General features: G+C 47.9%; 1 protein-coding gene across 2 annotated transcripts in view; it reads right to left on the minus strand.

The window, feature by feature from the left end:
- Window positions 1–25,481, minus strand: part of APRT (adenine phosphoribosyltransferase) — a 670,278-nt gene that overhangs the window by 328,982 nt on the left and 315,815 nt on the right. For both annotated transcript variants that reach the window (XM_044081700.1, XM_044081701.1), the window contains exon 3: window positions 21,870–22,003. In XM_044081700.1, the coding sequence (XP_043937635.1) occupies window positions 21,870–22,003 (134 nt within the window). The remainder of the gene's footprint in view (window positions 1–21,869; window positions 22,004–25,481) is intronic.

The raw sequence follows: 25,481 nt of genomic DNA on the forward strand, positions 1-25,481 counted from the left end.
GCAACTTCTACCACAGCATAGATCTGAGCTCCTAGCTCCTCCCTTTACCCATAATCCCCTGACAACCCTGACTGACCTCAGATCAAGTTTGCCCCATAAAACAACTTGCTAGTGTGTCCCGGAAGGGACTCATATAAGACAACTCCTACTTAGAATCATAGTGGTCAGGGGGAAGGCGGGTGGGATGGTTGCAGACAAATGAAGATACCTACTCAGATGGAACGTTATGGTGAGTACATAACTTCTTAATCTGAAGTAGGCACTTCATTTGTCAGCAACCTTTGGGACAGAGTCCTCAACTACCTGAATCTTGGGTGGCCTTCATGGAAAGATATTCCGGAGCACTGCAGAGCCAAAGGACGCCCTACCTCTGGAGACAACATCCAGTTTGTAATGGCTGATAAAGGAATGGGATGAAGCCCAAGTGGCTGCGGAACAAATATCATCCAAGGGAACCCTAGATCTAAAAGCAGCCGATGTAGCAACGGCCCTAGTACAATGAGCACGGACTCCCTGAGGTGCAAGCCTTCCCGAACTCTGACATGCTAAGAGAATACAACTAGCTATCCATCGTGACAGGGTAACTTTAGAAACCGACTTGCCTAGGTTGGTTTTGGCAAAGGAGACAAAGAACTGGTCGGATTGTCTATGACCAGCCGTTCAATGAATATAAAATGCAGTTGTCTGTGCATGTCCAAAGAATGCAGCTTATATTCTTTGTTCTGATAGTTGGGGAAGAACACGGGAAGATTAATAGATTGATTAATGTTTGCTTCAGAAGATACCGTAGGCTAAAAAGACGGATTGATCCTGAGGTAAACTCTATCCTGATGGAAGGTCAAATACGATGGTTTGACACAGAGAGCCTGAAGTTCAGAGACTCTTTTAGCCGAAGTAATGGCCACCAGAAAGGCCGTTTTCCAAGAGAGGTATTTGAGATCAACCGTGGCCGCCAGCTCGAAAGGGGGGCTTGTCAAGGCCTGTAGAACTAAAGATAAATCCCATGGGGGTACTACCTCCGTGACAGGAGGTCTGAGGAGGAAGGTACCCTTAAGGAAAGCTTTACAGAGCTTGGAGGTAATAAGAGGGCCAGACTCATGCCCTACATGATAGTGCGAAATCGCTGCTAGTTGCACCTTGACTGTAGAACAGCTAGCCCCCTGATGAAAAAGGGTAGTTAGAAAATCCAAAACCGATGTTAAAGGCACTGTAAAAGGATCTAAATGACGGTGCTCAGCCCAGATGGAAAAGCGTTTCCACTTACTCCGATAGACCTTTCTGGTGGATGGCTTGTGTGCTGCTACTAGAATGGCTTTGACTGGTGAGGAGATTCCGGGAGTCCTTATCAAGAGTGGAACTGGAGCAACCAAGCCGTCAGCTTGAGGTTGACCAGGTTGGGGGTCGGAAGACCCAGGGGGTGAGTAATGAGATCCGGAAGAGGATCCAAAATCCAGGGCGGATGAATTAGGTGAGACCATAGGTACGGGAACCAAGTCTGACGAGGCCAGAATGGGGCAATGAGGATCATCTTGCTCCCCAACCGACTGGCTTTATGTAAAAGTTTTAGCATCAGGGGCAGTGGAGGGTAAGCGTAAAGAAGACCGGGAGGCCAAGCATGTACTAGAGAGTCTCTCGGGGACTCCTCCCAGAGGGGGGATTAGGGCAAAGTAACTGTTGCATTTGGTATTTGAGGGAGAGGCAAAAAGATCGCAACAGGGTTGCCCCCATTGGGCAAATATTCGCTCTGCTACTAGAGGATTGAGAGACCATTCGTATGGAATCAGGATTGTACGACTGAGCCTGTCTGCTAGGATGTTGGACCATCCCGGAATGTGCGTTGCAGTGAGAAAGCGGTTGGTGGATATCGCCCATTCCCACACTCTCATGGCCTCGCGACAAAGAGGATAAGACCTGGTTCCTCTCTGTTTGTTGATGTACCAGACCACTGACATGTTGTCCGTATGTACCGCAATCGTCCCAATCGGAAGAAGGTCGTGAAGTGCCTGCAACGTCAAAAGCACTGCCCTCATCTCTAGGACATTGATATGCAAGGAGGTCTCTATGTCGTTCCATGTGCCTTGGACCGTTCTGCCTGAATAATGCCCCCCCACCCCCACCCCAGGCGAGAAGCGTCCATGGTCACTGTGGCAATGGGAAGAGGCATCGAGAATGGACGTCCAGTGTGGAGGCTCGGGAACTGGAGCCACCACACGAGCAACCTTCTGCAAGTCCTGTTTAGGGGAATGGGATGGTACAGAGGGTTGCAAGACAGGGACCATTGCACCTGAAGGGTCAACTGCAGGACCCTCATATTCAGACGGGCCAAGGGCAGCAGAGAAATTGCTGCTGCCATGGACCCTAGAACCCTCAGGACCAATTCCACCGGTGGAGCTTGAAGTTGGAGGATGGCCTGTATATGCAAACTCAGGTTCTGAAGCCAATCTGGAGTCAGAAAAGCAAGCAATAGTTTGGAATCCAGTCTAGCCCCTATGAAATCTATTACCTGTGTAGGAGCCAGAAAGGACTTGGCCATGTTGACTGTCAATCCTAGACGTGGAGCAAGACTGAGGAAGTAATCCCTGCATGAACAGAGCAGATGCCTTGTAGGGACGGTAAGGAGCCAGTCGTCCAGGTACGAAAAGACCTGAATTCCCTGGAGTCTCAGGTGGGCCGCTATTGCCGCTAAGACTTTGGTGAACACCCTGGGGGCTGAGGTGAGACCGAAGGGGAGGGCCCTGAACTGAAAGTTACTGGCTCCCAGCCGGAAGCGGAGAAACCTCCTGGAGCGTCTGTCCACTAGAATGTGATAGTACGCATCCTTGAGGTCTATCGAGCACATCCAATCGTTCTCCCGTAACAGGGGGAGAATAGATTGCAGCGTGACCATCCGGAACTTTTCTTTGGGTACTGCCAGGTTCAAGAGAGAGGTCGAGGATGGGCCTCAAGTCCCCCGTCTTTTTTGGCACCAGAAAGAACCTGGAGTAAAACCCTGATCCGAGCTGATCTGGGGGGATGGGTTGGATGGCTCTTTTTTGTAAAAGCTGCTGAATTTCTGTAGCAGCCGCCTCCCTCTGACTGGGTGGTATGTCGGGGAGGCTTCTGGTTTTGGGGGTTACAATAAAGGGAATTTGGTAACCTCTGGATATGATGCAAAGCACCCAGCGATCTGTTGTTATGGACTCCCACATTGCTAGGTGCCTCGAAAAACGCCCCCCGATTGCCTCCAGAGTGGAGCAGCCGGGCAACCCCTCAGGGGTTCTGCGTGGGCCTCTCAGAGAAGGGTTCTCTGGACCCAAAATTCCTGGGACCCCCTCTGCCTCTAGGGTGGCGTCCTCCCTGTCCTCCTCTGCCACAAGAGGACTGGTTATCCGGAGCAGACTGGGATTAATGCGATTTCTGGAACCACATCTTCTTCTGACCCTTTTGGTTCTTGGAAAAGGACCTCTGGGGAGCAGAGAAGCGGACTCCGACGGCAGACAACGTCTTCCCATCTTTCTCGCTCTGGACTAAAGAGTCGCGAATGGTTTTGCCAAACAGAGCAGAACCATCAAAGGGGGCATTCGGGAATGACGCCTTAAAGGGTTCCGAGAAGTCACAATGTCAGAGCCAGGCTTGTCGCCTCATGACCAGGCCGACTCCGCCAGCTCTAGCGACTCCATCAGTGGCGTGAGAGAAAAGCTGCATAGAGGTGTTAGAAATGGACCGTAGAGTGGACATTCGGGAGGAGTACAGTTGTTTGTCCCCTCCCAACATGGACTCTGGGGGGGAGGCAGCATATTCTTTTATTAGATCCCGCTGCATCCAGATGACGTGTGCCATATAGTTCAGCGCCCTCATCGAGAAGGTTGCTGAACTGAAGGCTTGCTTCCCAAGGCGGTCCATCGCACAAGACTCCTTGCTCGGAGAAGTCACAATGTCAGAGCCAGGCTTGTCGCCTCATGACCAGGCCGACTCCACCAGCTCTAGCGGCTCCATCAGTGGCGTGAGAGAAAAGCCGCATAGAGGTGTTAGAAATGGACCGTAGAGTGAACATTCGGGAGGAGTACAGTTGTTTGTCCCCTTCCAACATGGACTCTGGGGGGGAGGCAGCGTATTCTTTTATTAGATCCCGCTGCATCCGGATGACGTGTGCCATATAGTTCAGCGCCCTCATCGAGAAGGTTGCTGAACTGAAGGCCCGCTTCACAAGGTGGTCCATCGCACAAGACTCCTTGCTCGGTGGGTGGACCGTGGGGCTCTACTGAGCCAACTCTCTCTTGGTGGCCGCCGCCACCAACATGGCATCCACAGGGGGACCTCTGCTCCAATGGGTTCTTTCTGCGGGGGCACTCAAGATCCTGTCCGGACGCTTGGGGACTGGCTCTACAGTGTCCGGCTCCCTCCAAGCCCTGGTGGCAATAAGGTCCACCAGGGGGTCGGGGGGGGGGACACCCAAGAGGTAGATGGCCCTGCTTTGAACGCCTCTAAGAATACGGACTCATCGGAGGAAGACTTGGGGGCAGACCAACCCCCCCTGATCCTAAGCATTTCCATGATGTCTCCAAAGGAGATATCCTCGGGGGGTGATCTTGGGGAGCCTTCCCCTTCATCAAAGTCCGTATCTTCCGTAAGGGACTCGGGGGAGTCCACGTGCCTCCTCTTACACTTAGACTTGTGAGGAACCTCCTCGGGGGGGGCTGTCCGCGGAAGTCTCACCAGCAAAGTCATGAAGGAACACCCCGAGGTGCTGAAGTAGGCTGCCCCAAAGGCCAGGTGATGGGAGCCTGGACCAGCTGAGAGGGAGTGCAGGGGGGAGCCGAAGCTAGGACCGGAGGTCCAGATGCACTCAACAGTGCCCTCTCCACCGCAGCGAAAGCCAAGGGGGAGCCGCCCTCGATAGGATCCGAGAGTCGACTCCCACCCGGATCCGAAGCGGGGACCGGACCTGGGACAGAGACCATCGGATCCGAAGGACCAGCGTGCTCCAAGGACGGAGCCGAAGGCACACCGAATCCCTCGGATCCGAAGCTTGGCCCACGGCTCCGAGAGGTTGGATCCGACAAACTCGAGGGAACAGTTGGAGCTGAAGTGCCCAGCACTGTCGGCTCCGACCCACCCCTCGGATCCAACGCAGCTCGGCTCCGAACGCTCCGAACCCGGAAAACGGGTCGGAGAAGGAGCGATTGGAGCAAATAATGGGGTCGAGCCCCCCCCCGGAGGGGGGGGGCAAGAGCACTCCCATCTGCAGCTGGGCCTGGATGAACCTCCTCATCCTCCGGTCCATGTCTGCATCTGACATGCAATAAATGGACCTCGAAGAGGCCACCGAGGCAGGCCTGGAGTGCCGCCTCGATGACCTCGACGAGCACCGGGTCCACCCCCTCCTCGGGTCCCGGTGAGAAGCAAGGGGATCGGATCCGAGGAGGAGGCGATCCAGAAGCCCTGGAGGGAGAAGCCCGTTTGGCAGGCGGGGCCGAGGAGGAGTCCTCGGCCCGCCGTTTATGGTGCTTCTCTCTCCGCTTGTCTTTCTTGGCCTCTCTCTCCTCCGGAGCCGAAGTGGGAGGTTGAGTTCCGACCGAAGGGAGGGGGGCAGGAGTGGCCGCCACCGAGGGCTGGATAGCGGCCACAGAAGTACCGGAGGCCGGAGCCTGATCTGGGGGCAAAAGGCCTGCCAGAATCAGCTTCGACCTCCGGTCCTTAAGTGCCCTGGGGTTGAACGCCGCGCAAATCGCGCATCCAGAGGAGAGTTGTTCAACCCCAAGGCACCTAACGCACAGAGTGTGGCCATCCACCGGTGAAAACTTATGGCCACACTCGGTGCACTTAGAAAAAATGGCTTTAGGGGCCTCTGACATTTTAAATAAAGGGAAAACACACTCATTAGGCCCCTATACACACCACACACACACACTACGACCAGCGAGGAAGGGAGGAGAAAAAGGATCACAAAAAAAATAAAATTTAGTTAGCTAAAAAGGGCTATAGGGTACCTAACCACTCACTCTCACTTACAGCAAAAGAAAAAAGGAAGAAAATAGCAATTTTTTTCTCACAAAGTTTCGATCAACCAGGAGCTCAGGAACCTAGCTTGTAGCTTGAAGTGCGGCAAACTAGATCTGAGGTCAGTCAGGGTTGGCAGGGGATTATAGGTAAAGGGAGGAGCTAGGAGCTCGGATCTATGCTGTGGCAGAAGTTGCCAGCTCGGATCCGTATCCCAAAGGTTGCTGACAAATGAAGTGCCTACTTCAGATCTACCATTAAGGAAAATAAATGATCAGGTATATCCTCACTGACTTCATCCTGTTGGGTAATACCTCTAGTAACTGGGGCCTGAACAAAGAATAGGATAGAGTTCATATCCAGATTATAGTGTTTTGTGAAAACATTCGGAGAAACCCATGTAGCTACTGCAAAAATATCATCCACTGATGCATTCCTGAAGACGTCCTAGGAGGCAGAGACTGCCCTGGTCAAATAAACTTTACGTATTGATGGCAAGGACCTGCCATGCCTTCGATAACAGAAATGAATGCAACTAAACTACTTGGCTAGAACAACCTTTGAATTTCTGAACCCCAATATTTTGTTGGAGAATGTTACAAATGACTAGGAGTCTCTTGTAATTAATTTGGTTCTTTCAAGATGGAATGAAAGCTAGCTGCTTATGCGCATCCATACAATAAAGCATTTACTTAGCTCTGTTAGAACATTCTGGAAAGAAAACAAGCAATTTAGAGTGGTCTCGGTGGCTACATTAGCAATGGACTGGAGTACAAGGAAACTATCTTCTTGAGAAAAATTAAGAAAGCTGGATTTATGTACAGTGTCAGCAATTCAAAAATTCTGCCAGTGAATCTAACTGGCACAATACATTCTTCCAAGATACATATTTCACTTCTGCCCTGGCAATAAGTTTGAATGGGGGTCAATGCTAACAGACTCTTTTAATTGACATCTTCTGGGAAGCATGATTCTTAAAAATGACTTACAGCTCTTCAAAGAAGCAAGAGGCTAACAGACCCCAAGAAAGATACCTTGAAACTCCTGAAGAGTCAAGAAGACTACTTTAATCTACAACATAATGACATGCAGTCTATGACCAAGCACTTAGAATTGCCTGCCCTTGATAACTGTCTCCATCATAAGGTGAAGGCATCCCAGGTATGGCCACTGCAGGGATCAGAGGCTGGAAGGAACTCCCAAGAGCCACAATCAGGATAAGCAACCACTATTGCAAGTGCTGCTTGCAAATAACAGAAATCCTCAACAACTAATTCAGCTGGCACCACTGACCTTCTAAGATCCACTGAAGCACAATCATGTAAAAATGGGCAAGACAGCAAACAATCAAAAGCCTCTGTGAGCCCCAAAGCCCGAGACAATATGATGCTAAAATTGACTGCACCTGTATTAGGTGCCATACTGACTTCTGTAGTGACAGCAGCCTGCTTGCCTGAAGAATAAGAAATATCTTGCATGATATGGCATCAAGTATGCATCCAATGAATTCAAACCTCTGAGCAGGCTCCATATGCAAACATTATGGTGTTGACTGTTTTACCTATGGACTAAAAAGCTAACAGTAAACTGATCCTTGTTGGAGTGGCCAAAAACCAGCCATCCAAATAAAAGAAAACATTCACTCCTTGCAACCTCTGGTTCACTGTTACCACAGACAATCGCTGAACGCCCAGGGAAGTGAAAATGAAGTCAGATAAATTGGGAGTATTTGGGACTGGAAATGATTGTCTCCTATAAGGACAGCAGAAACCTCATGTATTCCTTTGCATGTTTTAAGTGAAGATAGGCGTCACAAAAGTCCAAACAGCACATTCAGTTATCTTTTAACAGGCAATGAAATATAGACTGCAGCATTACCATGCAACAGAACATTTTGGGATAAAATGACTGAGATCACTCTGGCAGAGAAGAGGTCTGAGGTTCTTGGTTTTCTACTGTTCTTTACAAAAGGAGTAAAAATTACATTGCTCTGATCTGGTGAGACCTCTTGGGTGGCTTTTTTTGGCAAAGAGATAACACCTCTTTGTTGTACTCCTCTGGTGGGGCTAGACATCCAGCAGGGCAAGATAAATGGGGGTCAGGTTATGGTGATAATTGGTACAGTATAACCTATGTGTATTATTATTATCTCTCCTGGGTGATGGCCATCTATGTGGACAGGTAGTGGGACAAATGATCCCCAAATGTTTACAGACAGAGTCAGATAAGCCTTCAGTGAACATGGTGATTCCATTGGGAAGTGGTGGACTATGGAATCCCTCCTGCTGCTTATATCTGCCACTGGTCTGGCAGCCACTATGAAAGTTGCTGTGGTGCATGGTGCCTATGGATTCCAAAAGATCCTCTATTGTCCTGCTGCCACTATTGGCTATGCCTGAACCACATATGATGCAGGATCCATTATGTCCTACAAAACAGACTTTGGCTGAAATTTCATTCCAATAGCTGAGAGAGTTTTGCCTTCTTTCTCCATATTCTCCAAGGGAGTTAACTATACTGTCAATGGAAGCATTCACAAAAGTATTTGTGTCCCCTATAAGGTTAATAAGGAACAACCAGGTATGATGCCACATCACCACACCATTTGGTAAACTGTGAACAAAGTGCATGATGAGATTTGAAACACAAGAGAGTTCCCAGCTGAGGCCTTCAAGTCCTGTCTGTCACCTACTCCAACAATCACATCTAGTTAGCCATCTCCTACTGAAACCACGGCATGTAAAATGTACAGTTTATTGCCTTCAGAGTGAAAGAACAGGATGAGATCATTATTTCGTGAAATGGGAACCTTTTTAAGGATCGCAAACATAATGAGAGAATCAGGTCTGGTTGGCTCAATGATCATACTAGTTTCTTTAGAACAGCTGCCAAAATATCAGTGTTCTCCCATGCAATTTGCACTCCCAGCCACACCATCTTGTCAACTGGGAGAAACAGAAAAAAAAAAAACTACTACGAGATGGGAAGGCCTCTAGCAGGATGTATTAAGGAAAGGAAGGAGAACCTGTGGATCACTTCCACAATTTGCCTCATCAAATCCAAACGTTCACTAAATTTGGGATCATCTGGGAGGAAGGGTGATACAGAAACTGAGCCCTCATCCTCAGTGCCTGGAATGACAAACTTCATGAGGGGAGTCCAACTGCCTCCTCTTTCACTTGCTTTTTCTTCTTTGCATTGGAAGGGACTTGTCCAAACAGGAGAAAACCGATGATGTTCCAGATCTGCCACAGACATCCTGAAGGGTCTCACAGGTCACTCTGTCCTGCCCAGGAAGGCTATACGAGACAGCAATTACCAGTGGGCTTGTAGCTGCAGCGGAGGCAAAAAGCTGTGCAGTGGCTATGAGCCAACTCCATCCAATGGATAAATGACATAGCTCTGGTCTGCTCTGACACCAATTAGAGGTAGACAAAACTGAGACTCTGGCACCTAAACAAGAAGATATCAAAGCCAAGACAAAGAATGACAACTTTGTGGCCCTGCCCTGACTACCAGCACTGAAGCTCAGTTCAACCCCAGAATAAACAATAAGACAACGAAACCTGAGGAACGCGAATCCCAGTCCTGGCAACCTGATTATTAGGACTAGATATGCTGGGCCTAACATCTACACCAAACCATCAAACCCCAAGATCAAGAGCACTGATACCACCTACCAGTGACACAGGTAGCATAGACTACTTGGCCAGGAATCCTCCAAGTATCAACAAGTTCACAGATACTGATTTAGAAATCTGTCGGAAAAGAAGTTATGTACTCACCATAACGTTCCATCTGAGTAGTTATACTTCATTTTCTGCAACCTGTGGGTATTCGGATCCATATCGGATCCTAGCCGGGAACATTTTCCAAGCATCTGCTCCAAGCTCCTCCCCTTACCCATAATCCCTCACATCTCCTACCTTCCCTCAGAACTTGTTTGCCACTATCCAAACTATCAGCAACTCAATAAAAGCAATAACCTAGAACAGGTTCGGGGGAAGGAGGGCGGGACGGTTGCAGAAAATGAAGTATAACTACTCAGATGGAACATTATGGTGAGTACATAACTTCTTTATCTGAAGTAGTTAACTTCATTTATCTGCAACCTGTGGGAAAAAGTCCCCTGCTACCAAAAACTCCTGGGAGGACCTCATGGAAGGATATTCCTGAGCACTGCAGAGCCAAAGGATGTTCTCCCCCTAGAGATCAAATCCAACTTATAATGAGAAATAAATGTATGTGACCTTGCCCAGGTTGCTGCTGCACAGACATCATACAGTGAAACCCTAGACCAAAAAGCAGCAGAAGTTGCCATAAATCTAGTAGAATGAGCTTTAACAGGACCAGGCGGGGACAGACCTTTGTCCTTATAGACTTGCAGTATACATTGTATAATCCCATCTAGCTAAGGAGACCTTAGACATGGCTTTGCCCAAAAAGGGTCTAGAAAAGGACATGAATAACTGGTCAGACTTACGAAAGGGTTTAGTCCTATGTAAACAGAAACAAAGCTGTCTACGAACATCTAGCAAATGCAGTTTATATTCACCCTTGTTCTGAAAATTTGGAAAGAAAACAGGCAGGTTAATAGTCTGATTAATATTTGATTCAGGGGCAACTTTCAGTAAGAAAGAAGGGTTCGTACTGAGCAAAACCTTGTCTTTATGAAAGATCAAGTAAGGGGGCACGGCAGACTAAGCTTGGATCTCAGAAACTCTCCTGACTGAAGTAATGGCAATTAGGAAAGCTGTCTTCCAGGATAAGAATTTCAAATCTACTGATGCTGCTGGTTCGAAGGGGGGAGCAAATAGCGCCTGCAGAACTAGGGTAAGGTCTCAAGGAGGGACTGAATCCTTAACTGGAGGGAATAAAAGAAAGGTGCCTTTCAGAAAAGCTTTACACAGTCTCAAAGAGGCCAGAGCATTCATATTTTCGCCGACATGAACATTAGAGATGGCCACCAGTTGTACTTTTACCATGGAGGAACTAGCCAATTGTTGGAAAATATTGGACAAAAACTCTAAACACTGCAGAAACCAGGGCTGTAAAGGGATCTAGGCTCCTCTGAGAAGCCCAAAAAGAGAAGCGTTTCCATTTGCTGTGATAAAAATTCCTAGTGGAAGCTTTGTGGAATGCCACCAGAATAGTCTTTACTGAAGATGACAGACCGGGAGTCCTAGCAATCAGGGGAATTGGAGCAATCAAGCCGTCAGCTTGAGGCTGTCCTGGTCAGGTGGACAGATGCCAGAGGGATGAGAGATAAGATCTGGGCAAGGATCCAGAATCCGAGGAGGAGTTAGAACATGAGACCAGAGGAAGGGGAACCACACCTGACGAGGCCAGAACGGGGCAATGAGGATCACTTTGCACCCCAGTTGGCAAGCTTTCTGAAGAAACTTCGGAATGAGAGGTAACGGAGGGTAAGCATACAGTAACCGACTGGTGAAGATTGCCCACTCCCACATTCTCATAGCCTCGCGACAGACAGGGTAACATCTGGTTCCCCCTTGTTTACTAATGTACACGACAACAGATGTTGTCGGACTGAACTGCAATCGTCCCACGGGAAGAACAGCGTGAAAGGCTTGCAACGCTAAAAGCACTGCCCTCATCTCCAGACCACTGATATGTAATCTGGTCTCGGTCTGGGACCACGTGCCTTGGACCGTCCTCCCCAAAGAGTGCCCCTTCCACCCGAGATGGGAGGCGTCTGTGGTCACTGTGGCCTGGGCTGTGGGTGCTATGAAGGGTTGACCTGCCAAGATGTCTGGCGATTGGAGCCACCAGAAAAGAGACATCCTGCAGGCTCTGCTGATTCTTATTGGACAGTCCACGGGGAAGTCTAGCCAACACCACTGTACTGCCAGGGTCCAATGAAGCACCCGCATGTGAAGGCGCGCACATAGGGAAGAATTGAGACTGCTGCAGCCATGGAGCCTAGGGCTCGGAGAACATCGCTCACCACTGGCAGCATGGGCCCGTAGGCTCTGTACCCTGTCTAGTGTGAGAAAGACTTGCAATTGTAGAGTGCCCAGCCATGCCCCTATAAATCCCAAGGTCTTTGTCGGGTTCAAGCAGGACTTGGAGATGATGGTAATCCCTAGGTTGACTGCAAGATGCAGGAAGGAGTCTCTGGCCATGCAAAGAAGATGTTTGGTGGCAGCAGCAAGGAGCCAATTGTCTAGGTAACGAAACACCTGAATTCCCTAAAGCCTCAGGTAAGCTGTTACAACTGCCATAACCTTGGTGAACATCCTGGGGGCTGTGGTGAGACCAAAGGGTAGGGCTCTGAACTGGAAATGACTGGCTCCCAGCCGGATCGAAGGAATCTCCTGGAGCTTCTGTGAATTTTGATATGGTAGTAAGCGTCCTGGAGGTCTAACGAGCACATCCAGTCGCATTCTCGGAGGTAAGGTAGAATGGACTGCAAGGTGACCATCTGGAATTTCTGCTTGGCTACGGTCAGGTTCAGGGTTGACAGGTCCAATATGGGCCTAAGGTCCCCAGTCTTTTTTGGCACTAAAAAGAACGTGGAGTAAACGCCTAATCCGGACTGACCTGGGGGGATCGGTTCGATGGCCCGATTGTGAAGCGGCTTTGAAATTTCTTGCGCTGTGGCCTCCCTTTGACTGGGTGCAACATCTGGGGGGGGCTTTGGTTGGATGGGTGAGGCAACAAATGGGATGGAGTAGCCTCTGGATATTATTGGGAGCACCCAACGGTCTGCCGTAATGGACTCCCAAGCCATTAGATGCAATGACAATCTTCCCTCGACTGTCTCCAGAGTAGGACAATCGGGCAACCCCTCAGCGTTGCTGTGTGGATCTGTCCGAGAAGGTCTCCCTAGACCTAAAGTTCCAAGCCCCCCCCCCTGCCTCTGGGGCAGCATCTGTCTTGTCCCTCTTTGCCTCTAGGGGACAAGGTGTCCTGAGTGTCCCGGGAAAACTGAGATTTTCAGAACCACATCTTCTTTTGCCCTCTCTGATTCCTAGAAAAAAAACCTCTGAGGGCTAGAGAAGCAGACTCTGAAGGCAGACAGAGTCTTCCCGTCCTCCTCACTCTGGACCAGGGTGTCACATTCTGTCTTCCCGAACAAGGAAGAACTATCAAAGGGAGCATTTGTGAATGACGCCTTGAAGGGGTCCATGAATTGACATTATCCGAGCCAAGCGTGTCGCCTCATAGCTACGCCGGTCGCAGCCGCCCTAGCCACTCCTTCCATGGCATGGTAAAGAAGATGCATGGACGTATTCGAAACAGATCTTAGACTCAACATTTTCTTGTCCTCTGGCAACAAAGACTCTGGGGGCAACACAGCGAACTCTGTGACTAGGTCTCGCTGAAGTCGTATGACGTGTGCCAAATAAACCAGCGCTCAAATAGAAAACATCGCTGAAGAAAAGACTCGCTTCCCAAATCAATCCACTGCCCTAGACTCCTTGTCCGGAGGGTGGACCAAAGAACTTTCCTGTGCCAGTTCTGTTTTGGTGGCAGCTGCAACCACCACAGCATCCACCGGGGATCCCTTGTACCAGGCCTGTCTGTGGGAGGAGAGAGGATCCTGTCCAGGCATTTAAGTATTGGCTCTGTGGTGTCAGGCTCCTTCCATGCCCACGTGGTAATGAGATCCGGTAAGGGATCCACAGGAGGGGACACCCAGGATGTAGATGGGCCCATGCCAAAGGCCTCCAGGAATACTGACTCATCCATAGAGGGTTTTGGGGCCGACCAACCTCCCCTCTGGTGGAGGATCTCCATGATGTCTCCAAAGGAGACATCCTCAGGTGGTGACCTGGGGGAACCCTCACCTTCATCTAAGACAGTACCTTCTGTGAAGGGGGCATCCATCTGCCTCCTTTCACACGAATGCTTATGGGGACCTTCTTCAGTGGGACTCGCTGAAGATGGTTTGTAAGTCACGGGGGGTTCCACAATGGGATCCACCTGGGGGGTCCTCTAGCACAGGCTGTCCCTGGGACAAGCTGATGGGAGTCGTGACCAAATCCACGGAAGCCTGGGCAGAGTCCAAGGCAATGGGCTGGGGTCCTAATCCTTGGGAGAGAACCCTCTCCACCACGTCGAACACCGAAGGAGAGCGCACCTCCTTAGCAACCAACAAGGAGGAAGCTCTCCCCGGCTGCGCCATGAGGATCAGAGCTGAGGCCAATGTAGCCAGGGTACAAAAGGAATGGCTCGGATCCGACAAAGTCGGAGCCGAAGACACCTTTGTTCCCTTGGATCCGACTCGCCTTTCTCGGCCCCGAGAGTTGCTTGGATCCGACCAGGTCTGATCTGAGAAACTCAAGGTAATGGCCGGCGTCAAGGTTGGAGGAACCGTCGGCACCGAACCCCCCAGCTCCGAGGTCCTCAGACCCATAAACCCCGAAACCGCAGGTCGAATCGGGAAAGGAGAGATTGGATAGAAGAAGGGCATGGAGGTCCCCTCTCTGACCAGAGAAGGGCCTGGCAAGACTCCCATTTGGATCTTGGTCTGAATGAACCTCCGCATCATCCTGTCCCTATCTAGCTCCAACAGACTCTGAGTCGAACACGAGGAGGTGACCGACTCAGATCTGGCTGGTCGGTGCTACGACCTCGAAGAAGGCCTCGGGTTCGAGGGCTCAGTCGGCTCTGGGGAGAACCTCTGGGAATGGAGCCGAGGAAAGGTAGTTCTAATTACTTCTGTAGGTGGGCTAGGGAAGGGCTCCCGCTCTGGAGATCGCTTGCGGTGCCTATCCCCCCTCTCTTGTCCTTGTTTTTTTTCTCTTTTTCCTTACTTTTAGTCCCACTTCAGTAGGCTTAGTGGGAGGTCGAGTCCCAGCCTGAGGGGGGGGGGGTTGATCAGCTACTGGAGTCGAGGTTGCCGTGTCTATCGCAGAGACCGGTAGAAGGCCCTTAGCTACCAGCTTTGCCTTCCTTTCCTTTAAGGCCAGAGGGTTGAACCCTGCACACACACAAGGTAGGGCCAGCTGGGGAACACCCAGACAAATAACACACAGAGTGTGGCCATCAGCCGGTAAAAGCTTGTGGCCACACACTGTGCATTTTTTGAATGTTGATTCTGGCTGCTCAGCCATAACAAAAATCCACACAGCCAAACGTTAATCCAAACTATCACACACGCGCACACTAAAGTTGGGTTAGGCCTACTATACTACCTTACTAACTTTTTTTTTTTTTTTTTTTTTTTTTTTTTAACAGAAAAACCAACGAACAGCGAAGGGGAAGAAAGGGTTAATTATCCCCCCCACCCCCACACACACACTAAATATATCAGAAAAAAATTCTACTTACTATACCCAACTAGCTAAAGACACCACAATGCATACGCATAAAACAGCAAATGAGATCTGGGGGAAGTTAGGACATGTGAGAGATTATGGGTAAGGGGAGGAGCTTGGAGCAGATGCTTGGAAAATGTTGCCGGCTCAGATCCGTTATGGATCCGAATACCCAAAGGTTGCAGATAAATGAAGTTAACTACTTCAGATCATGCCTTCAGTAGGAGGGGAACCTGAAAAAAGTTCAGTGAAAGCTTTCAGACATTGAGAAGTCTCAGCCTGACCCTAAAACAAAGGGAGGGCCCTTGGACAAAGATATGCTAAACAACAGCATGTATAGCCTGTACTAGCACCTTTGCTATCACAATCTTGATATCCAAGGTCCAAGGAAATGTAAGAAGAGGACAAAATACTATGTATTTCAACATCCAAACAGACAAAAATGCTTTCAGTCCACTTATACTTGTTAGGCAGATACTCAAAAAAGTACAGTTGTGTACACTTACCATAAATGTAGATGTTCGAGTGTATTCACTGTTGCAGTCATTACACTTGGGTTATCCTGCTGGCAGGCTACCCTCAGTCGGCCTGAATTCCAAAGTCTAGGTCTGGCGTCGGTTGCTGTCACCTCTTCCCTGACGTCCGTGTGCCAGGGGTATAAAAGATGCAGCCAACGCCATTTTCTTCAGTTTTTCTTGCCCCAGATGTCAGGTGCCCCCAAAAGGGTAGGCTAAAAATATGCCAATAAAACATGCATGCACCAAAATATATAATACCTTCATCTACAAGCAAATACACCACATAGGTTGTACAGATTAGAGAAGTGCAGGTAAGTTGCAGCAAAGATACAGGGGATGGTGAGTGGGTAACCTGGACTGCAACAGTGATTACACTCGAATATCTACATTTATGGTAAGTGCACACAACTGTACTATGTTCTTCATGTTTCACTGTTACAGTCATTACACTTGTGCTGAATCCCAAAGCTAAGGTTGGGAGGCTGGAGCTAAATAGCATTAGGAGCGGCTATGAGGCCCTGCAGAACTGCAGTGGCAAAGCCTGCCCTGGATTTAGAATAAAGTGGTAAATGATAGTGCTTTGTAAAGGTGTGCACTGAACTCTAGGTAGCAGCCTCTAAAATGTCTTTGGTTGGTACTCCCCTGAGAAAGGCTGCTGCTCTGGTTGAATATGGCCTAATGCCCTTAGGCACTGGCTTGCCATGTTGTGAATAGCAGAAACGAATGCAATGGCCTATCCACTTTGAAATAGTCTGCTTTGAGATACCCTTTCCTTGTGATCCTGCAGCATATGCCACTAGTAGTTGCTCTGTCTTTCTGAAAGCTTTGGTTCCGTCCAAGTAGAAGTGTAGCTGTCTGTGTACGTCCAAAGAATGCAGAATTCTCTCCCCCTTATTCTGTGGGTTTGGATAAAAAGTAGGCAGATGAATCATTTGGTTAAGGGCCACACTGGACACTACCTTAGGCATAAATGTCGGGTTTGTCCTCAGAGAAACCCTGTCTGGATAAAAAATGATAAAAGATTCCACAGCCATGAGTGCCTGTAGCTCTGAGACTCATCTTGCAGAGGTTATTGTTAGGAGCAGAGCTGTTTTCCAAGATAAAAACTTTATATCAGCTGTAGCGTCTGGCTCAAAAGGAGGCAGGGTGAGTTCTTCCAAAACATAATTGAGGTCCCATGCTGGTACTGGTGATCTCCTTGGAGGCCTTAAGTTTTTGGCTCCTCTGAGGTACTGCCTTAACAAGGGATGAGAAAAGATTGGTGGCTCTGTATTGTAATGAGCCGAAATGGCAGAGGCATGAATTTTAATTGATGGAAAGGATAGGCCTTTGCCCAGCCTCACAGTTAAGTATTGCAAAATCTGAGGAATATTTGGTACAGCTGTGTCAATTCCTTGTGCCTGGTTCCAAGCACAAAATCTCTTCCATTTTCCAGCGTAAGATTTTCTGGTACTAGGCCTTCTGGCCTCCAAAATGACATCCATTACAGCTTTAGTGAGAGGTGCATTTTGTATCACTACATTATCCGCCATGCTGCCAAATTTAAGGTCTTTAGTTGGCTGTGCAGGATCTGATATTTTTGTCAGGATAGTAGATGAGGTATTTGAGGCAAGGTCCAAGCCGGGAATTGAGACAAGATCCTTAGGATTGGATACCAGTGCTGGCGGGGCCAGTCTGGGGCAATCAGTATCATCTTTGGCTTCTCTTGTCTGACCTTTAGGAGTACCTTGAGGAGGAGAGGCAGTGGAGGAAAGGCATATACTGCTAAGCTTTTCCAGCTGAAAGATAAGGCGTCCACTTTCCATGCTTGTCTGTGATAAGTCCTTGTGCAGAATCTTTTTAGTTGGTAGTTGTGAGGAGAGGCAAATAGATCTATATCCGGGCATCCCCATGTCCTTGTTATCATGCTGAAAACTTGTGGATCCAATTTCCACTCGTGGGGATCCATGAGGTTTCTGCTTAGTCTGCCAGAGTATTTATCTTTCCTGGCAGGAATTGTGCCTGCAGATGTACTTGGTAAGTCAATGCTGTGTCCCACAAAGTCATGGCTAGTCTGCAAAGGGGGTAAAGAATGAGTGCCTCCCTACATGCTTATATACCACATGACCGTGGTGTTGTCCGTCTTTATCAGTAGCTGTCGCGGATGAAGTAGGTCCTTGAAGGCTGTCAGGGCATTCTGAACAGCTAGCATCTCTTTTTGAATGATATGTAGATGCATTTGGTTTGCAGACCATGTGCCTTGAATACATCTTCCTGCCATGTGGTCCCCCCAGGCATAATCGGATGCATCCGTTGTTAACGTCTGCCTGGCTGGGGGTAAATGTGAATGGCTGTCCCTTGTTCTGGTGACAAGCCTTCGCCCACCAACGAAACTCCTGTTGCAGGCAGGGAATGAGGGTAATTATTGTTTCCAGGCTGTGGCAATGTTGAGTCCAAACACTTTTTAGGTACCATTGAAGTTTCCGCATATGCAGTCTCGCATATGGAATTAGTAGAATGCAGGATGCCATGAAGCCCAAAGCCTGCAGAATTTTTCTTGCAGACAACTGGGCCTTTGTTGCCAACAGGTTGAAATAGGTAGTCAATTGCCTTTGTTTGTCTGGCGTGAGATAAGCCATCTGGGCAGTTGTATTTAAGCTTGCACCCAGGAATATTATCTCTTGAGAGAGTACTAGTTTTGATTTATTTTCGTTGATTGTGTACCCTAAGCCTGTTAGGAATCTCTTTACAAACGCCAGATGCTGTAGTAGAAATGTCCTTATTCTCGGCTTGAATGAGACAGTCATCCAAGTAAGGATATATTTGTATTCCTCTTTGTCTGCAGAATGCAATTACTGGTGCCAGGCACTTTGTGAAGACCCTGGGCGCAGTAGATAAGCCAAAGGGCAGTGCAGAGAATTGGTAATGCCTTGAGCCAGCTGTGAATCTGAGGTATCTTCTGCATGTTTGTCTGATTGGGACATGCAGGTATGCCTCTTTTAGGTCTAAAGTCACAAGCCAAGCCTTCTTGCTCGGCATGGGCAGAAGTTGCTGTAGAGTCAACATTTTGAATTTTGGTATATCCAGAAATGTATTTAGAATAGATAGGTCCAGTATTGGTCTCCAGGTCTTGTCCTTTCTTGGTACCAAGAACAGTCTTGAATAAAATCCTTGTCCCTGCTCTTGCTCTGGTACTTGTTGAATGGCCCTCATGTCCATGAGGGATGAGACTTGCTTTTGTGCCTCTGCCCAGTGATGTTTTGGCAGGTCTGGCCAACAGTTTGTCCTTGGCAGGGTATGGAAGTGAAACTTGTAGCCCTGTGACACTATGTCTAGGACCCATTTGTCCTGGGTTATTATGTGCCAGTTTTGAGAAAAAAGTGCTAGTTTTCCCCCTAAAGGTGCTGCCAGAAGATAAGTGCTTGGTGCAGGCAGGGGGAAGTCATTGGGACTGTTTCCTGTATGGCTGTGATTTGTCTTCTCCACTTTTGGAGGTAAAGGCACCCCATTGTTTAGACCTGTACGAACCTTGGGGCTGGGATCTGCCTCTTGGGCGTCTGTATCTGCCCCTTTGTGGTCTGTCTGACACTGGAAAGGACCAATTCTTTGTAGGCCAGTGTCTGCTAAATCTTGGAGGCTGAACCTATAAGAAATCCTTAACCGTTTGCATAGATTTAGCTTTGTCCTCCATTTTCTTTAATACCTCTTCTGCTTTAACATCAAACAAAGTATCATGCTGTAATGGGGCATCTAATAATTTTGCTTTGACATGATCAAGCAGACTTTGTTCCTTTAACCAAGCATGCCTCCTGATGACAGAACCCGTAACAGTGGCTCTGCAGGAGGCCTCCAAAGAATCAAAACCACATTGCAAAGTATGCTTTCCAATCTGTTCAGCTGCATGCAATAAATCCTGCATTTCTTTATTTTCTGCACATTCAGAATTTGTCAACATTTTCTGTTTAAGTAGTGACATAATATATTGCTGATATTTGAGCATATGAAACTGACAATTTAAAGCCCTTATAGCCAAGGTAGCGGTAGTGTAATTCTTTTTCCCCCATCTGTCCAATGCCATAGAATCCCTGTCAGAGGGGGTAGGGTTTTCTGCAGCAGAAGCCTTGACCCCTTTGGGACCCTGAGAGATAGTTTCTGGGTCAGCAGCAGGGTTTTTGAAAAGGAATTTATGAGAGTCAGGAACCCTGTAGTACCTGTCCGACTTAACTGGAGCTGAAGGTAAGGAGTCAGGGGTCAGACTGGACTCTGAAAATACATCAACAACAATGTCTAACACATGTGGAATAGCTAGGGGCCTGTGTTGTGGTAGTAAAAGGAAGTCTCTGAGCCTTTTCTTAGATTCTGAAAAATCTTGGCTCTCCCAGTGGAAATGCTCCCTCATGGTCTGCAAGGTTTCCCCAAAAGAGTAATCTTCAAGGAGAGGCTGAAGGGATAGACTCTTCAGCATCAGAATCCTCATAGGGAGGAAGAGAGTATTCCTGATCAGAAGAGGAATCAGATGAAATGGAAACCTGATCTGAAGATTCATATTCTGTCTCTTGCCTAGGCCTTTTATCAGGTGGGGGATGGGAACCCCTGATCAAAGTAATCAAGTCTTCGGCCATTTTGAGCATCTGTTTTTTGGGCATGAAGACCTGTCCATGAGGCTGTTGTACTTGTTTCTTTGTCTTTAAGGGTGCTTTAGTCTTTGCCTTTGAAGCTGAAGTCGTTTTAATGTATAATTGAGTTGGTCTGAAAACACCCTCAGAAGCTGATGCCTGCTCAGTGGCTCCGGACCCATCTGAGGGAATAGTCTCCAAAGGTCCAATACCTTGAGCCTCCAGAGGCCTAGGCGACTCCACGTGGTAGTCGGTAGCAGCCTGCGGGTCTAAAGTAGCGGGCGTCAGGGGCTGCGAAGGCGCCTCACTGAGAACTGGCAACTGGCTTAGAAGAAGCCTCGTCGTCGGTTTTGGACCTTGGATGCCTGTCCTTTTCTTTTTCTTTGCGTTTCTTGCGAATTCTGGTAGTCGGATGGCTGTCCGACAACATCGTATAATTAAATATTCTGCCAAAATAGTGTAATGCAAAATCGTACTGACGCTTAATAGTGCGTTGGTTAAATCTAGCACAAAACCGGCAACTAGCAACGTCGTGGTCAGGGCCTAGGCAAGGAATACAGTAAGAATGAAAGTCCTTATGAGGTATTTGCTTCCCACAAGAAATACAATTATTAACTTTTTCTGACATCTGTCTGGAGCAAGAAAAAAGTTTCCCCAACGGGGTACTTAGCTTTTAATGAAGACTTCGGATCTGAAATTCGAACCCGAAAATCTCATGAGTCGGCCGACTTGCACTTGCGAACTGCTTATGCTTCGGGCACTGAGCGGAAAGAACGACTGAAGAAAATGGCGTCGGCTACATCTTTTATACCTCTGGCACACTGACGTCAGGGAAGAGGCAACAGCAACCGACGCAGGACCTAGACTTTGGAATTCAGGCTGACTGAGGGTAGCCTGCCAGCAGGATAACCAGTGTAATGACTGCAACAGTGAAACATGAAGAACATCAATTAATGAGAATTTCTAAAATCTGAAGGTGGAGTGGTTCTCTTTACCACAGGACACTTGAACACTTCTTCCACTCTTCTAAACTTATAACCAGTAGATGGAGAATGAGTGGAGAAAGATGTTCCCCAAGATAATTTCCTTTCTTTTCTGTTCTTATCCGAGTGTTTTATCCCTGACCTCTTGTAAGCATGGTCAAACCAGAATGCAAAAGTAACATCTAAGGTCTCTATGCAAACTAGGCATGACCTTTAACCCTGATGATGTCGGTCTCAAGGAAATGATGCTTAACACCAATATTTGATCAGAGGTGATGCGATAATGTTATTTCCTACATCAAAGTACACTGGTATGCAAAAGTAAAGTACACTCTAAGATGGCACTTCAAATATTTTGCTCTAGCAGCAACACAGCCTGTGCCTACTAGGTTGTTAAGCTGCTCTGATAACCATTAGGGAACACTGCAAGTTACCTAGATAGAAAAAAAAAATACTTTAGAAATGTAAAAAAAATAAATAAATAAATAAATAAATAAATACAAATACCGTTCCATATTCCAGTGCATAACTGCACGACACTGTGGGACCTGGGAGTTTCCCTTTTTTCCTTACTAAGATAAAGCCAATTCCAAGTCGCTGTGATAACAAGGGACCAAATAGGAATCCACGGGCATCTAAACCTGCAACACAGGAAAACATGAAGCAATCTGAAAGTTGCCTATCGCATCACAACAAAATTCAGTCATACTTCTGCTCGCCTTCTGACAAAAAGAAAACAAAACACTACTCACCTAAGAGGATGACAAGCATGAGATGCCAGGAGTAATTCCAGGCTAAGGTAGTTCAGTTAGACATTGAATGTATTTTTTTCAGTCATCTCTCTTGTTCATCTGCAATCAGTGTCCTGTTGCCATGGCTTAGTATTGTGCGATTTTTGTCTTCTTGACTAAAAAGGCAAGCATACCTTTTGAAGGATAAAAAAAAAAAAAAAAAACAAAGACTAGGAATAAGAAGTTATGTACCTACCATAACGTTCCATGTTAGTTATCTTCATCTCGCCTTCTTTCTTGCTGGATGGGTTCGGAGCCGATCCTCGGCTCCGACTCGGCCTTTTACTAAAGCTCGAGAGCTATTTACCGGCTCGAGGCCTCCTCTTATCCCACAGTGCTAGGCGTTAGATATCCAGATCTCGTTTGGAAAAACTAACACCATGGAAAAAACACACTAGTTCCCACCAAAGGTTTACCTACAGTGCTACAAACAGAGGAGGATATAACCTAAAAACAAGGCCTCAAAAGGGATTCTTCTCGGTCCTAACCAGGCTAGGGGGATGGAGGGTGGGACGCAAGAAAAAAGGCGAGATGAAGCAACTAACATGGAACGTTATGGTAGGTACATAACTTCTTAATGTTAAGTTGTCTATCTCGCCTTCATTCTTGCTGGATGGGACAGCGTCCCTAGCACCTTAGCCCTGGGTGGCTCATCGAAACAGACTCTTGAGCACAGTGGAACCAAAATCAGCTCGACTCCTGGAGGCCATAACCAACTTGTAATGCAAAATGAAGGTATGAGGAGTGGCCCATGTTGCTGCAGCACAAATAGATTCCACTGGAAGTCTAGCCTGAAAAGCTACCGACTTAGCCAATGCTCTGGTGGAATGAGCTTTTGGTTTTGAAGGAAGTTCTTTATGTCTCAGTTGGTAGATCAAGGTAATAATAGAGGCCAGCCACCTGGACAAGGTTACCTTAGAAACTGACAGGCCCTGCTTCCCCTCAGCATAGTACAGGAAGAGTTGATCTGATTTTCTTGACTGTTTGGTCTTATCCAGATAAAAGCGTAACTGCCTGTGAACGTCCAAATAGTGTAACTTTTGTTCAGCTCTGTTTGAATAATTAGGAAAAAAGACAGGAAGATCAATAGCCTGACTGAGATTTGTCTCTGAGGGTATTTTGGGCAAAAAGGAAGGATTAGTCCCGAGTGAAACTCTATCTTTGTGAAAAATAAGATATGGAGGGAGAACACAAAGGGCTTGAAGTTCCGATACTCTTCTGGCCGAGGTGATGGCTACCAAGAAGACAGTCTTCCAGGAGAGTAACTTTAAGGAACAAGAAGCTGCAAGTTCAAAAGGAGGGAGAATCAATGAAGTTAATATCAAGTTCAAATCCCACGGAGGGGGGATCTTTAACCGGGGCGTCTAAGTAACATAGTCCCTTTAAGAAAAGCCTTACAAAGTTTGTGGGACATGATACTGGACTCTGATAGGCTAACGTGAAAATTTGCGATAGCAGCCAATTGGACCCTAATGGTGGCAGCTGAGGAACCTGCTCGAAAAAGTTCCGCCAAAAAGTCTAGAACATTATGGACAAGGGCTGTAAAGGGGTTTATCTTCCTAGCCTCTGCCCAGAAAGAAAAACATTTCCACTTACTAGCATAAGTCTTTCTAGTAGAAGGTTTGTGCGAAGTAAGTATGATTTCGTGCACTGGCTGAGAAACATGTGGAAACCTGGCTAAGGTTGGAAGTGGAGCAACCAAGCTGTGAGGTTGAGAGAGTGAAGGGATTGGTGCAGCCCGCCCGACTGATGGATCAAGAGGTCTGGCACTGGGTCCAGATTTCAGGGCTGCTCCAGCAGGTGACTATGCAGGAATGGGAACCAAATTTGTCGAGACCAGTAAGGAGCAATGAGGATCATCCTGGATCCCAAAGCGGTCGCTTTCTGAATCAGTTTTGGAATTAAGGGAAAAGGAGGGAATGCACAGAGCATACCCCGGGGCCAATCGTGAACTAGAGCGTCTCCGGGGGAATGGCCTGGGAGGGGGAAGAGAGTGAAGAAGTCGCTGCATTTGCTGTTGAGAGGGGTTGCAAAAAGGTCACAGCAAGGTTGACCCCATCTGCGGAAAATTTTGTTCGCTACTAACTGATTGAGAGACCACTCGTGAGGCATAAGGATTGCTCTGCTTAGCCTGTCCGCTATGACGTTGGACTTCCTGGGGATGTGCGTTGCCATCAGAAACCGTTGAGAGGAGATCGCCCACTGCCAGACTCTGAGTGCTTCTTGACATAAGGGATAGGACCTGGTTCCGCCCTGCTTGCTGATGTACCACACTACCGACATATTGTCCGTCTGAACTGCAATAGCCCCGGTAGGTAGAGCGTCCTGAAGAGCTTGCAACGCTAAAAGTACCGCTCTCATCTCCAAGACGTTTATGTGCAGATGGCACTCTAGGGGTTGCCAGGTGCCCTAGACAGTCCTGCTCTGAAAATGCCCCCCCCCCCCACCCGATCAGGGAAGCATCTGTTGTCACATCTGTTGTCACCGTGGCAACAGGAGGAGGAAGCACTAACGGTCTGCCCTGAAAAACTTGAGGGGAGACCATCCACCAAGAAAGGTGGTCTTTGCACGATTGGATGATTATTATGTTGCGAGACATCGGAAGCTGTTGAAAAGACCATTGGGTAAAAAGCATCCATTGAAGAATCCGCATGTGAAAACGAGCCAGGGGAAGTAATGTGATTGCTGCTGCCATGAGACCCAAGGTTTTCAGTACAAATCTGGCTTGGATTCTCTTGCATTGTAGTAACGTTTGAACATGTCGGCGAATGTCTAATACTCTTTCTAATGGAAATTTTGCCGACAGTTCTTTTGTGTTTAATATGGCACCTATAAAGGTTATAGATTGACAAGGCGACAACGCAGACTTTTCGAAGTTTATGGAAATACCTAGCTCTGAGCAAGTTTGGATGGTATAATCCCTGGCTCGGATTAGCTGATGCCTGGTGGAAGCAGTTAGAAGCCAGTCGTCTAGATATGGAAACACCTGGAATCCTCGCCGTCTCTGGTGAGCCATAACCACTGCCATGCATTTGGTGAACACCCTGGGGGCTGTGGTGAGACCAAAGGGCAGGGCTCTGAATTGATAGTAACTGGCTCCCAGCCGGAAGCGGAGAAACCTCCTGGAGCGTCTGTTCATTCTGATATGGTAGTACGCATCCTGAAGGTCTATGGAGCACATCCAAATGTCCGGACCCAAAAAGGGTAGAATGGACTGAAGCGTGACCATCCAGAACTTCGTTCTTTGAACAGATTTGTTTAACCTGCTGAGATCCAAAATGGGTCTCCAGTCCCCTGTTTTCTTTGGTACCAAAAAGAACTTGGAGTA

The sequence above is a fragment of the Protopterus annectens genome, chromosome 8.part1 (assembly GCF_019279795.1).
Source record: "Protopterus annectens isolate FY-2018-M chromosome 8.part1, PAN1.0, whole genome shotgun sequence".
Lineage (NCBI taxonomy): Eukaryota > Metazoa > Chordata > Ceratodontiformes > Protopteridae > Protopterus > Protopterus annectens.